Genomic DNA, 15,028 nt, shown 5'->3' on the forward strand with positions numbered 1-15,028 from the left:
AGCAGAGCGATGCCAGATCAGTCTTTGTCACGAGATCTTTTTTTCCCTTTTTGAAGGGGTTTGCTGCGTGTAAATTGTAATCACTACGAGATGGGGACCGGTGAGCATGGATCCAAACAAAACGCATCCAAGACGAATCATGCAGGCCCATATAAGTATCTTGGATCTGGGCCTATGGGCCCTCTGTTTAACAGGCCACGCAAACTGGCCCATGAACAATCGGGCCCACATAGCCCTCCGGCGTCAGCGCTGACGTCACCTCGAAAGACCCAAACCCCCCCAAGGCCCCAACCCTCCGGAACCTTCGCATCTCCTCTCTTCCCTATCTCCGGTTGGATTCGAACCGAGAGCAATATTCGTATTTTCCTTTCGGAATCCGTCGCAGTCGAGCGGCCGCTTTCTGCAGCAGAAAGAAGTGTACCCAGCACCAGTAGCGCGAGAGGAGAAGAGAGTAGAGTAGAACAGGATGGCGAGCCCGCAGTGCTGCGCGAACCCGCCGACGCCGGACCCCGCCGGAGGGGAGGGGAAGGTCGTGGACAGCTTCGGCGGGATCAAGGCGTACGTCTCCGGCGCCGCCGAGTCCAAGGCCGCCGTCATCCTCGTCTCCGACGTCTTCGGTGATTGATCCTCTTCCTCGCATGTTCTTCTTCCTTCTCTTCTGCTGCGTTCGTTTTAAAGTGGTGTATAAGGAAAGGTAACAGGTCTTCTCGACTCTTTCAGGGTTTGAAGCGCCGAACCTGAGGTACAGATCTTTGTGTTGTCTGATGATACTATTTCGATTCCACCTATATAGGATGTGCCACTGTTCCTATATATTCTGCGGAAATGGATTATTGGGAGTACGAGGTTGATTGATGGCCTATTGCTGGATTTTTCACATGGTTAATTTTCTTTTTTTAAAAATTAAGCACAATTCTCATGATGACATATGTGTCTTTTTGAAATATTCTAGTTTGTCGTAAGCAAGTTCCTTGACTGCTGCCTATATAACCTATACTGTGAAATGGAACCTGATGTGTAATCACTTATCTTCTGAAGGAAGATAGCCGACAAAATTGCCTTGTCTGGATTCTTTGTCGTGGTGCCAGATTTCTTACATGGGGATCCTTTAGTACCTGAAAGTACTGAGAAACCATTTCCAGTGTGGATAAAAGAGCATGGCCCGGTTTGTTATTCTCTCCTGAAATCACTTTCCACTTCTTTTTTGTTATTTTTGAAAATTAGTCAGGTTGCATTGTTTCATTTTTTCTTGATGCTATATGTTTTCAATTCAAAATCTTTTTGATTGTGTCTTGTGGATACCAAAGATTTCTCACTAGCATATACTGTGGTTTCTTTAAATGTTCTTAAATTAACTCGGTGTATATGCGTGTACCATTTCTCTTCTAGGTGTATATATGATCTGTCATTACATTACAACAGTTACATCTTTCTGAGTACTAAGCAACGATTCTCTTTGTCCCAAAATGTAACCATTTTTAGAGCTTTACAAGGGGATTAAGAAAGTAGGCGAGAACAATTGGAGAAAGGTTGTGGTGAACTGGTGATTGGTTGAGAAAATAATATAGGTGAGAAATTTAAATGGAAAGTGATAGTGATTGGTAGAAATGAGGTAGATAGAGAAATAACTTCATTTGAGGACAAAGGTGAGTGGTAGAAATAGCTTTATTTGGGTCGGAGGGAGTATTATATTATTATGTGAGGGGAAAATAAGCCGCCACATTCACTCTAGAAGCCTAGAAATTACCATGCTAATTGGGAAAAAAAGAGAGATTCACAGTTTGATCATGATGGCAGATTATAACGGTGTAGATTGATCAATATGGTTGTATACAAAGTGCACTATATTTACAGAGACAGAAGCATGAATGCAATATTTGTATACCAAATCTGATTCTTCATTTAAAGTTAGCCCCGCACAAAATTGCATAGGAAAATCTGCTAGTATGTATGAAGTGATCTATCCTTGGGTGCAAAAGCTTGATTAGAGATACCATACCAACTATATTTCCTTCCTAACCTAGGGATGAGAGGTGGTTGGCCCATGGGTGCCCATCAAATCGACCCATGCTGTCCATTCAGTTTTACACACTATATAAACTAGCAAACGATTAAAAAAATACACTTTTGGTTAGATGGGATAAGTCAGTGGTTACCCATGAATGGGTAAACTTACCTACCTTTGTTTGTTTATCTCTCAGTATTTCTCCATCTATTGAAAATATCACCACATAATATAGCTTTCCCTCTTCACAGGACAAAGCATTTGAAGAGGCAAAACCAGTTATTGCTGCTCTAAAGGAGAAAGGAGTGTCTACTGTTGGGGCTGCAGGTTATTGCTGGGGCGGTAAGTGTTGTTTTCTCTGTCTATTGTGTTTTTTGTAATTCTGAACAAGAATGTGAAGGTTTAGCCAGTTAATTGCTGAGGGTCATGCCACGTCTTTCATGTATCAGCAAAGGTAGTGGCAGAGCTAGCTAAAGCTCATGAGATCCAGACTGCTGTGATGTGTCACCCCTCTTTTGTTACTGTTGATGATATCAAAGGTTAGATCCCTTGATAACTTTGTAGATGCACACGTTGTTCTCTCGTGGAGGATTTGGTACTTACTATATGTCTATGGCATGGGCTACCTAATTTCAGAGGTCAAATGCTCAATTGCTATACTTGGAGCTGAAATCGATCGGATGTCCCCACCAGAAGTAGTCAAGCAGTTCGAGCAGGTTCTTTCTTCTAAGTCAGGGGTAAGTTTTCAATTCATGAAAATTGATCATCAAGAGAAAGATTTTTACGAGTTTTAGGTTTCCAGATATAACTTATTCTAATGTAAGTTGTCAAGATTTGCCCTTGTGCAAAACTGTCTCATCATATTATATTTTGATTTTGGTGTCCCGGCAAATCATGCCTTTGGTTCTACCTTTTTCTAAAGATCCAGCATTTGTGATATTTATATTATAAGTAAGAAGAGGAAGTATCTACAACAAGTATGCCTTAGCTTTTGGTATGCTTTTGATATTGGAAATAGTCAGCCTCTTTTTTGTGACTAAAAGCCATTCAGTAGTGATGCAATCAATCTTTCATCTTATGTGTCCCCATTGTATATTTTAGATGTATAACACGGTGGTGTTGTCCAGCTGAAGATTTGTTGCTTAAACGGTGAAACAAAGGGAACTGGTGAAAAACACTATGAGACAATACAAAATAGGCAGGAGAAATTAAGGAAAAAAGAAATCATAAAATGCATTAGTTTATATAGAAATTGAGAAACGCATTGGTGGCAGGAGATTGCTGTAAAGCTGATATGAAGGGTTCTCATCCTGACACGAACTTTGGTGTGCATGCAGATCGGCCACTTCGTCAAGATCTTCCCTGGGGTTGAGCATGGATGGACCGTGAGATACAAGAATGACGATGCAGCTGCTGTCAAGAGCGCCGAGGAGGCCCTGGCAGACATGATTGACTGGTTTAATAAGAACCTGAAGTGAACTGAATGTCTAGATGTAGCAGCCCTCACATGGCAAGCTGATTACATTGCTCATCATCGCAAACATCCTCAATTTACGTTTTATGCTAGTAATGATGGGGCCTGAATTATTGTTGAGTATGCCTCTGCCCGTGCTATTTCGTATGCTATGCTTGTGTTTGGAGTCCTCTAGTACATATGCTTTCCTGAACTCAACTTTCAGTCTTTCACTTCTGAAATAAAAATGGATGTAAGCATCTCATTGGTTTGGTGGTCACGAAAACATACCATTTCGTTAAGCTGAACTTTATTTTGTACGTGGAGTAAATTTATGGTCCTTGTTATGTACTGGTTACGACTGTATAATTTCTCCACATAATCAGGCTTGTTGACCTTGGCCTCTCGGATAATTTCTCCACTTTGTCGAATCAGATTTCAAACAAAGGGTAAGTTTGGTTCGAACCCAAAATTTGTGAAAATTTTAACTATTTACCTCCTTTATAAAACACTACTACCTCTGTCCCATAATAACCTCATTTTTTGTTTTTTTCGTATCCAACGTTTGACCATTCGTCTTATTTGAATTTTTTTCCGATTAATATTTTTATTATTACTAGATGATAAAATATGAATAGTACTTTATATGTGACTAATTTTTTAAAGATTTTGTACAAAATTTTCAATAAGACGAATGTTCAAACGTTGAACTCAGGAAAAAAATATTATAGGACGGAGGTAGTACTCTTCAAAGCCACCTTTAAAACATCATTACATTTTTACCCTAAGAGAGGTGATTTCATTCTCTTTTTTTGCCATTTTGATCTATGTAGCGTGAACTGCTAACGTGGAAAGCAGTGTGAATCCTTCCATTCATTTTCCTTCGACAGCTTATTTATTCCTTTCTCTATCCTAAAAATATAGAATAAAGAATACAAATTGAGTTCTAACAGAACGGTTATTCTATCATCTGTTTTTAGATATCATCTATATTAGGAGAGAAAACCTTTATATTTGGATGATCTCTCCATCCATCAAATAGATAAAGAGGATGTCATATATGGATGATCTGATGGAGTACAAAGATAAAGGATGAAACTGTTTATGATTATCCAAATGAAGATATGGATGACCAAATTTAGATGAGCGGTTGGGATGCTCTTAGAGCAGCCATAAACATATTTTAAAGAGATAAGAGGGGAAAGAAAATAGTGGACTACTAATTAGTAGCTAGCTACAGCTCGGGCTCTAAGACGCCATGTGTCTATGACATGTGGGACCATATATTAATATTTTAGAGGTAACTATTATATAAATTAACTATTAAATTGACTATAGATGAATTAAAGCCAGTAGCAGGCTATGCTATTAAATTTGCTCTTACCGTGCCACTGCTAGGGATGGCACCCACGGGTAGTACCCGTACCCGACCCGAATTAACACGGGTATGGGTACGGGTATATTTTCTCACCCGTCGGGTACCCGAACGTAGCTGAATTTTCTCTAAAAACTTATTATGTTATTCATGTAATAATATTGTGATGTACTCTCTTTTAGCTAAAAACTTTGATATGACCTATGTATTATGAGCAATACGTTGTATTTGTTGAACTTTTCATGTGTGATGTAATATTGTATTATATATACTCCCTCCATATTTTTATATATGACACCGTTGACTTTTAGGATTACGTTTGACCATTCGTCTTATTCAAAATTTATATTCAAATATGCAAAATTATAATGCATACTTAAAGTTCCTATAATAATAAATCATATTATAACAAAATAATTAATAATTATATAATTTTTTAAATAAGACGAATAGTCAAACGTAGATCTAAAAGTCAACGACGTCATATAAAAAAAAAATATGGAGGGAGTAGTATATTTAATTTGTTGTATATGTTTTATTTTGATGTGCTTTTGACATATGAAATGATAGACCTGACGGGTATCCGATATCCGCTCGGTACCCGACGGGTACGGATACAGGATTCAAATTTTACCCATAAATATGAGTACGAGTTGAGAATTCTACTCGTAACCTTTTAAGTTAGCGGGTGGATAATAGCTCCATCCACACCAAACCCGACCCTTTGCCGTTTGCCATCCCTACCACTGCCAGCCTCCTCCGCACTAGACGGAAGCGGATTGGAGGAGTATTTTTCTCTGGAAAATCTGTCGCAATCGAGCGGCCCCTTTCCACGGAAGAGCCGGGTCAGGCTCGCCTCCGGTGCTCCCCCATTTTATGTCGTCGACTCGTCGCTGAGAGACGCTGCCGAGGCTGCGACCAATCACCAACAGCAGGCCGCAGCAGTGCCGGTGGCAGCGCGTGCGGAGAAGCGAGCAGAGCGGGGTTCTACGGAAGAGGATGGCGAGCCCGCAGTGCTGCGCGAACCCACCGACGCTGGACCCCGCCGGCGGGGAGGGGCAGGTCGTGGACAGCTTCGGCGGGATCAAGGCGTACGTCTCCGGCGCCGCCGACTCCAAGGCCGCCGTCGTCCTCGTCTCCGACGTCTACGGTGATTCATCTATGACCTTCCTCCTTCCCCTCTTCCGTACCGTATTCTCCCGTATGCAGTAACAAAATAAAGTAACAAGCCGTCACTCCTCTTCTCGTGCAGGGTTCGAAGCTCCGAACCTGAGGTACACATCTTTGTGTAGTACCAGTGTACCACACTTACAATAATATGCTAGCAGTGGTGATCTCGCCAGCGAGATTAGGAAAGGTCTGATGAACAAGTTAGATAGAATTTTAGCCCTCGTTCTATTAATCTTTGTCATGAAATTTAGAGGGTCTTCGCGCGGGCTGCAATAGCTTTAACGGCCCCCATGTTAAATCCGCCCAGTATGCTAGTACTATTTCGATTCCACTTGTACAGGATATGCTACTGTTCCCATATATTTGGAGGAAATGGATTATTGGAACATCTCCGTGTCCTTTGATTTTGTTGGTTGGCCGATGGCTATAGAGATTTTCATGTGGTTACTATTTTTCTGAAAATTTTATGGATGACATGTTCCATTTTTAAAGCACTCCAAGTCTATCCGTCAGCTATGATCAATTAGGATGAGACCTGATATAATTTCTTATCTCACGAAGGAAGATATCAGGCAAAGTTTACTTGCTGGGATTTTGACCCCGGTCATTAGATTTTGAAAGAAAAAAAATGAAGTTCAATTTTCATGATGCAGGATGTGCCTCTTTGAAGTACTCTGTTGTAACCACTAATTGTCAGCTGCCTATAATCTATTCTGTGGAACCTGATGTAATCACTTTATCTCCTGAAGGAAAATAGCCGACAAAGTTGCCTCCTCTGGATACTTTGTCATGGTGCCAGATTTCTTACATGGGGATCCCTTTGTACGTGAAAATACAGAGAGACCGATACAAGTGTGGATAAAAGAGCATGGCGCGGTTTGTTGTTCTCTCCTGGAATAATGTTACACTTCTTTTTTCCCTTATATTTTGGAAAACTATTTAGGTTGCCTTGTTTCAAGTTTGCTTGATGTTATATGTTTTCGAATCATTCTGATTTTGCCATCTTGTGGCTGCTATTGATTTCTTACTAGCATAAACTGCAGTTTGTTGAAATGTTCTTAAATTCAACTAGGTGTATATATGAGTAACGTTTCATTTTGTAGGTGTATATAGGATCTCTCATTCCATTGTAACAGTTATGAGCCTATAAATGCCCTTGCTATATATCTTTCTGACTTCTAAGCATCTATTATATTATTAAGAGTGTGTTAAAATGAGCCACCACATTCACTCTTAAAGGCCTAGAAATTACCACATTAATATGATAAAAAGAGAGAGATGCACCATGTGTTCATGATAGTAGATTATGAGTTTATAACGGTGTAGATTGACCGATATAGTTGGATTCAAAATACAATTATATTTAGGAAAACAAAAGCACTAGTTGTTTATTACTAATTATTCTATCTCTATGCTAGAATATATGCTAATTTGTATGAAGTCATATCCCCTTATGTGCAAAAGCTTGATTAGAGATACCTTATTGACTGTTGGTTCCTTATTTCCTTCGTATCTTAGTCATGCAAGGCGGTTGGACCATGGGTACCTGTCAACCCACTGCTAAGTCCATTTAGTTTGCAATTTTATACAAAATATTAACTAGCAAACGAGTGCAAATTACTCACTCTAGCTTGATAATTCCTGTCGTTTTGGACAAGAGTGTGGTCAAACTTTTAAAAGTTTGTCTATTAAACACTAGGACAAATATGTTGAGACGAGTCTTAAAAGTAATTTAATAAAAGTAAACATTAATTTATGTCTTGTATAAATTTTAATGGAAAATCATAATCAAAGATAGGTTTTGAAGACCATATTATTGTCCATAACGTCAAGAATTATCAAACTGGAGGGAGCACCTTTCAATTAGATGATGGGATGGTTCAATGGTTACCCATGGGTGGGTAAAATTGCACCCATATGTGTTTCCTTTTTACAGGATAAAGGGTTTGAAGAAGCAAAACCAGTTATTGCTGCTCTAAAGGAGAAAGGAGTGTCTAGTATTGGGGCTGTCGGTTATTGCTGGGGTGGTAAGTGCTTTTTTCTCTTCATTTTTGTCTCTTGTTTAACCTGCTAACTGCTGACTTTTGAGTGTTGTATCACTTCTTCCATGTATCAGCAAAGGTGGTGGTAGAGTTAGCGAAAGCTCATGAGATCCAGGCTGCTGTGATGTGTCACCCCTCTTTTGTTACTGTTGATGATATCAAAGGTTAGATCCCCTCACGAGAATTTCGTAGATGCACATACATTGTTCTCTTGAGGAGGATTTGATACTTATTCTGACTATGGCATGTGCTACCTAATTTCAGAGGTTAAATGCCCAATTGCTATACTCGGAGCTGAAACTGACATTATGTCCCCACCAGAATTGATCAAGCAGTTTGAGCAGGTTCTTTCTTCTAAGTCAAGGGTAAGTTCTCAATTCATGGAAGCTGATCTTCAAGACAAAATTGAACCTAGAGCCAAACTATCCCATATAGTATATACTACTACACCATCATATCATGTCTTTAGTTTTTCCTTTTCAGAAGATGGAAGTATGTCCTTAGCTTTTGATATTGGAAATTCTCCCTCCTTTCGTTATTAAAATCCAAGTAGTAGTGATGCAAAGAAATCAGCATTTCACCTCATAGGTCCCCATTTTTGCTGTTTCGATTTATAACACAATTGTACGTCCAGCTGAAGATTTTGGTCTTACAAACGGTGAAACATAGAGACACACTTAGGGGTGGTATTGGGCCCAACTATTTTACCTACAAAATTTAAGGGCCGGGTTTAAAATGAGTTGTAAATAAAATTGTATAGAGTTTTGAGCTAAAAAATTTTTAAGAATTAAATTGGGTTTTGAAAGAACCCATAGGCCTTCCCATTGCCACCCCTAGACACACTATATCTTGTATTAACTGAAACTGATGAAAAGTGCTATAAAACAGAACGAAATAGACAGGAAACAAATAAGTAAAAGAAACCATAAAATGCAGTTGTTTATAGAGATTAGAGAAACACATCGGCAAAAGGAGATTGCTTTAAAGCTCAGATGTTTTTTTTTTTCCATTCTGACGTTAACTTTGGTGGTCACACAGATTGCTCACTTCGTCAAGATTTTCCCTGGGGTCGAGCATGGATGGACTGTGAGATACAAGAATGACGACGCAGCTGCTGTCAAGAGCGCCGAGGAGGCCCTGGCAGACATGACCGACTGGTTTAATAAGAACCTGAAGTGAATTTGACTTAGCAGCGCTCCATGCTCCATTGCAAGCATCCTGAATTCATGTTTTATGAGAATAACGGTATGGCCTAAATTATGGTGACTGGTGAGTAGGCTTCCCAGTCTGCTTTTGCTGTACCTATGCTTTGCTTATGTGTGTGTGCTTGTGTCAAACTGAACTTCCACTTATATGCAATAAAAATGGATGCGGGCATCTTTCCGGTTTGGTGGTAACGAAAACATACGTGGTATTATTTTCTGGCTTGTTCACTAAAACATGCTCCCTCCGTTTTTTTTTTGACGCCGTTAACTTTTTTTATTTACGTTTGACTTTCGTCTTATTTAAAAATTTTGTCCAAATATACAAAATTATAAATCATACTTAAAGTAATAAATCAAATCATAATAAAATAGTTAATATTATATAAAATTTTTAAATAAGACGTAGGATCGGTGGTATTAAAAAAAATCAGAGGGAGTATTATATTATGTGGAATTTCGAAACTTTGCGCATGGAGTTCATAGGACTATAAGATTTCTCTTTGCACATGAACTTCTGTAGCACCAGAGCAGCTTGCAAGCAGCTCCCGTTCCAGGTTCTTACGTTTTGTTAGCCGGGTTATAATCACAGCTAAATCCTCGTGTAAACTAGAGCCGCCATAGATGATGATCCATGGCTCCAACTCCAAGCCGTGCGTGTAGCTAGCAGCCCAACAGCGGTCAAAGCTTAGCATCAAAGCGGCGTCACCGGTGAGGTCACGAGGCGCTGGCGAATAAACAATCTGCCGGCCAGAGCACGACGTCGATTTCTGATGAACCCCCAGAAAATCCTTGGCCACCGCACTGTCCTCTGCTGCAGCTAGCAGTGCCCAGTGGTGTGGTCTTGACTCTTGTGAAGCATAAATCCATAGCAAGCTCGTACAGCTGGGAGAACCCACCGGAGCAATTTTTCGATCCCAACAAAAAATAATAAAAAGTATCTCGATGTACTAGCCATCTCGACGTCGATTTCTGAACCCCCAGTCTCCTGGCCACCACACTGTCCTCTGCTGCAGCTAGCAGTGCCCAGTGGTGTGGTCTTGACTCTTGTGAAGCAGAAATCCATGGCAAGCTCGCACTGCTGGGAGAGCCCGCCGGCGGAGGGGGAGAGGTCATCGACGACTTCGGCGGGCAGAAGGCGTACGTCGCCGTCTCGGCCTGCTCCAAGGCCGCCGTCGTCCTCAGCTCCGACGCCTTTGGTAGGTTTCGAACCAACCGCACGAGTCCAAAGGCTTCGATCCACGAGTTATTCAAAAATTGAAGTATCGAATCCGCAAGAGTCGAATCGGCTAGGGATGTTGCCCGCTGAAAACCATTTCCTTTTTTTTTTCTTTTGTGCAGGCTTTGAAGCCCCAAACCTGAGGTGAGCTACGGAATCTACTTTTCACTCTCTTTTAACGCTATTCCATTCCATTTTCAAGATAGGAAAACCCTGCAGCTGCTTGCAAGCATTTCCTGTTTATCCTTCGTACCTCTCCACCGATCACGGTGTGGGGAGATGCTTTGCTCAATTAAAATGGGACGTGGTTCCATCAAAGGTTCAAGGAAAAGTTGGCAATGCCACTATGGTATTCGTACAATACATAGATGTTGTAGACTAGGGTGTGATGTTACCTTCAGGAGAGCTGGCATGACATGACTTTTTAAACTTTTGGGGGATGCATATGGTACACAAGTTGTTCTAGCCGTAAAACATTTTTCAACTCTTACACATATACAGTTCTTTGTTCACCTCACCTCCTGTATGAAGGACTACTATGTGTAATTGATAGTGCAAAAGGCATTTTTAAGTAAAAAGAAAGCATGTATGTCAGTTAGGGCTCCTTTGTAACACATGAATTTTATAGAATTTTCACATAAAACAATTTGATTCCTCCAAACTCAAACTGAATAGAGCCTTGTTATGAATTTCTTCTTCCAAAGCCATGTTCCAGGAAAAAGGGATCAGAATTATACAAGAATACTGGATCATCTTTCTGTAGCTTTCTATTCGAATTTGTTTCCACCACAAATGTTCCTATTTGTTCAACTTAAAAAATTGTTGAATCTATGTGTTTATTGAATATATATTCAGCAATAAAATGGCACAGTAGATTAATGAAACTCATGATGAAAGTTTTATTCGGTTGAACTCTAGTAGCATATCAGATTGTTGCTGGAATTAAGATTGTACTTTTATGCTCTATATGAAGTGCATCTGCTCGTTGGATTGTGTAGTACTACCCATTATCCATTTCGGAAAGCATATTGAATTCTTTTTGCCGGGCTGGCCGAAGAGTGGCCAGCCAAATTTCATTAAGGATAGAGAATTTACAAACTTCTTACAGCAAAGGGCAGAGGCTCACGACAAGAGGCTGTCGTGATTAAATTCTTACTATTAAGTGGTGTTAAGTTATGATTCAAATACATAGTAGAAAGGTCGACTTTGACGGAACGAAACGGAGGTAGGTTGCTAGGAGGCTTGGGCCGGAGCCTCCGCGGTACGGATTGTACTGTTTTATATATATATATATATATATATATATATATATATATATATATATATATATATATATATATATATATATACCCCTCTTATAAGCCGTCATGCGGCGTTGTAACCTCATCGCAATATAGTGAAGATATTTGTTGACCGGCGCCCGTGATTTTTTCTCTTCTGGTTTAGAAGAGTTTTTCACGTTAAATCTCATGTCTGGTATGATTGATCTATTGTGTTTATAGTTGATTTATCCATTGTTAACCAGGGGCGCCCGGAGGCCCTGGACAAACTAGGCGATTACTCGCGGCATGTACGCAAGTATGCAACACTCCCGCTAAACTCCAGAAAGCATATTGAATTCTGAAAATGTTTGATCTTTAAATGTCTGGGCGCGCCTTCCAAATGTCCAGCATTCATTCAGAAACTTAAACATTAATTAAGATTATTTCAAATTACAAGAAGGAAAAATATATATCAAATGTTGGAATTCGGGGTGGCTACTGGCTATGTGATACAGAAATCTGCATGTTGTTTTGCTTACCTTGCTTCTTCTATTTGTTCACAGCTGATCTGACGATAGTCAATGGTCAATTGGTCACCTTTCTCTTGCTTCTTCGCCATGTTTTTTTTTCTCTTTAGTAGTTCCAACAATATTATTTACGCTAAGCACTACATGGAATAAGCACTACGTGACACGTCAATAGGTGGAGCGGAGGGTCAGAGGAGTGTCTTACCTGAGTCATGGCTGCGTACTTTAACCAGATTTTCGTGCTTTTGTGCGCATGTTTTCTAAACTACTAAACAATGTATTTTTTATAAAAAATATCTACATAAAATTTATTATTTTATGAAGTTAAAATATAATTTTAACTTCATAGTAACTAATTATATTGTTTATATCCTAAAAATAAGATAATCTTTCATCTTCGGCTAAAATAGAACACGCCCACACATCTGGGCGTGAGTTTTGCTTATGCACATCTTAGTGTGGGTGAATAACCTCGATGTAATTGGTTGGGTTCAATAATGTTTCTATTATCTTGCAAAAATGGATCCATGTGTACATTGAAACAAATACTGTGTACTCATTTTTAACAGATAACGTCATTAGTTCCTGTCAAACGTTTGACTATCCATTTCATTGAAAAACATATAAATATATGAAAATGTAAGTTATAGTTAAATATATTTAGTAACATATTTAATTAAAACAAAATAAATAATAATTATATAAGTTTTTAATAAGATACATGTCTAACCGTGTAAAAAAGTCAACATCGTTTTATATTAAACCCTCACTTTTTCTTTTTTCTTTTGTGAAAGAGTTTATGAGAGCGTAGAATTATATGTTTGAATAGCAGTAAGGGGATGATTATTCGGTTTATTAAAAGAAAATGACAAACAACATATTTATAAATAAAAAATAATTTATGAATAAAACCTTTATATATGCTTTTAGCTATCTAAAAGACAACGCTAGAAAATAAACTAGGATAAAAAACCTCAAAATCTATTCTAAATTTAATATAAAAATTTAAATTTTATCTTATAAATATAAACAGAACCGAAGAGATACGTACGGTAGATCATAGCTATATACCGTGCCAGTGATGAGTTACTGAAAGATACTCTCAAACGTACGTCAAATACAATGCCTTTGTCGGCTATGTAGTCATCAAAAAGAAATCGTTAAGGTGGCAAGAAATTACGATAACGTGTCGTGGATCAAACACATACTTAAAACAATTGGAAATCCTTCAATCGCCTAGTCAGTTTTTTCTAGATCGATATCCTATTTTACCATTTTTTTTCTCAACACTTCAATTCTCTTGTTCATCTGGACACTACTAACATTATTTCCTCCTCCTAGACTAATAACATTATCTAGTCCTTGCTTTGGCGTGCACTAGTAATATATTGACAAACACAGAAGGTAGATGAATTATTAAGCCGGTCTAATGCATGCATTTGATGATGATCGTGCTTAGAATATGGCATTGCCACGTCCAGTGGGAAGATGCGAGCTCCCAGCATTAAACTGCAATAGCTGTCAATGGTAGCGACCGTGTCCATAATCTTATCTTTTCGTTTATACTTATACTTATAATTTAAAATTTATATTATTAACCTTAAATTTATAGTTAATTTTAGGATTTTTTATTAAACTTTATTTTTTAACCTTTACTTTTAAATTATTAAAAACACATATATATATAAATGTTTTATTTACAAATTATTTTTGTTAGTCTTTAAAAAAAAGAGATGGCCATCATAATACATAGTAAATTGCTGTCTGCTATAACACATAATCTAAAGATTATCTTTGATATGATATCTAAAGATATTGGCATTGCCCAAACATTTTCTTTCACTGAACTATATGAGTTTTGACTTTGGGCCACCGGAGGAGCCAGACCACCCCAAAAAAAAATGCTAATCAGCCCTTAATAACCCAAAAAATGATAATTTTTATTAATTGGTATTCTCACAAATAACGTAACATAATCATCTTTATTGAGCGGGATGTTTTTTAAAATGGATGTAGAAGATATAATGAATACTTTTATAGCCATTAGAATTTAGAAGACATAGACTTGATTTGAAGAAATGCAGTACGGTAATATTCTTTAAATTTTTCTAGACATTTAAGCTTCTATTTTATAGCCATATATGTTTCTTTGAATTAAAATTTTACTTAACTACTAATTTTATATGTTTTAAGATGCTTTATTCATATATTCTAGTGTACTTATAGTCTATTCTATTATCTATACTTGCATATATATATATATATATATGTATGTTAGCATACTGTGTTTAGAAAAAAAAAAATCAGTTGGACCATTCGTATCCTAAATCCAAGCTCCGCCACTGCTTTGAGCAAGTACAAACTAGCAAGTGGTGCACTCTGAAAGTATACACGTCGATTGCCAGTTCACTCACATGTCCGGCTGCTTACAGTATCCTTACATCTCCATATTTAAAATCTGATTCTCTTAATTTAAAAGAAGTTGTCGAAGCAGCCACGGCACGTGATGATCCATGTTCTTCCGTGATCCAAGAGTTACTTACTCCAGTTTTTTTTAAAAGAAATTCATATCGTTCAATTTTAAATTTATATGTAGTCACTCTTCTTATTTATTTTTTTATAAATATAAAAAGTTATAATTCGTATTTAAAGCTTTTTATAATAAATTCAGAAAAGATCAATGGGTTAAATTGACATAAAACGGAGAAAATGTTTAAGTGCAAGCTGAGCTCAGGGCGGCGTAACGAGCAACGACTTTTCATTTTGATTTGTG

General features: G+C 38.1%; 2 protein-coding genes across 2 annotated transcripts; both read left to right on the forward strand.

The window, feature by feature from the left end:
* The first annotated feature begins 322 nt into the window (after positions 1–322).
* LOC102719674 (endo-1,3;1,4-beta-D-glucanase-like) lies at positions 323–3,760 on the forward strand. The gene is made up of 7 exons (XM_006654306.2): positions 323–617; positions 721–742; positions 1,039–1,165; positions 2,257–2,347; positions 2,455–2,544; positions 2,642–2,742; positions 3,343–3,760. Exons 1-7 carry the CDS (start codon positions 467–469, stop codon positions 3,481–3,483), a joined length of 723 nt encoding a protein of 240 aa, XP_006654369.1. The 5' UTR covers positions 323–466; the 3' UTR covers positions 3,484–3,760.
* Positions 3,761–5,629: 1,869 nt separating this feature from the next.
* Positions 5,630–9,448, forward strand: LOC102719387 (endo-1,3;1,4-beta-D-glucanase-like). The gene is made up of 7 exons (XM_006654305.3): positions 5,630–5,983; positions 6,086–6,107; positions 6,753–6,879; positions 7,940–8,030; positions 8,120–8,209; positions 8,310–8,410; positions 9,084–9,448. Exons 1-7 carry the CDS (start codon positions 5,833–5,835, stop codon positions 9,222–9,224), a joined length of 723 nt encoding a protein of 240 aa, XP_006654368.1. The 5' UTR covers positions 5,630–5,832; the 3' UTR covers positions 9,225–9,448.
* Positions 9,449–15,028: the final 5,580 nt, after the last annotated feature.

Source organism: Oryza brachyantha, chromosome 5 (assembly GCF_000231095.2).
Source record: "Oryza brachyantha chromosome 5, ObraRS2, whole genome shotgun sequence".
Lineage (NCBI taxonomy): Eukaryota > Viridiplantae > Streptophyta > Magnoliopsida > Poales > Poaceae > Oryza > Oryza brachyantha.

Coding starts and splice junctions, on each gene's coding strand:
- LOC102719674 (XM_006654306.2), top strand. CDS start 467: ATGGCGAGCCCGCAGTGCTGCGCGAACCCGCCGACGCCGGACCCCGCC. Junction 2,348..2,454: donor TGCAGGTTATTGCTGGGGCG/GTAAGTGTTGTT, acceptor TTCATGTATCAG/CAAAGGTAGTGGCAGAGCTA. Junction 2,743..3,342: donor TTCTTTCTTCTAAGTCAGGG/GTAAGTTTTCAA, acceptor GTGTGCATGCAG/ATCGGCCACTTCGTCAAGAT.
- LOC102719387 (XM_006654305.3), top strand. CDS start 5,833: ATGGCGAGCCCGCAGTGCTGCGCGAACCCACCGACGCTGGACCCCGCC. Junction 5,984..6,085: donor CCTCGTCTCCGACGTCTACG/GTGATTCATCTA, acceptor CTTCTCGTGCAG/GGTTCGAAGCTCCGAACCTG. Junction 6,108..6,752: donor TTCGAAGCTCCGAACCTGAG/GTACACATCTTT, acceptor TATCTCCTGAAG/GAAAATAGCCGACAAAGTTG.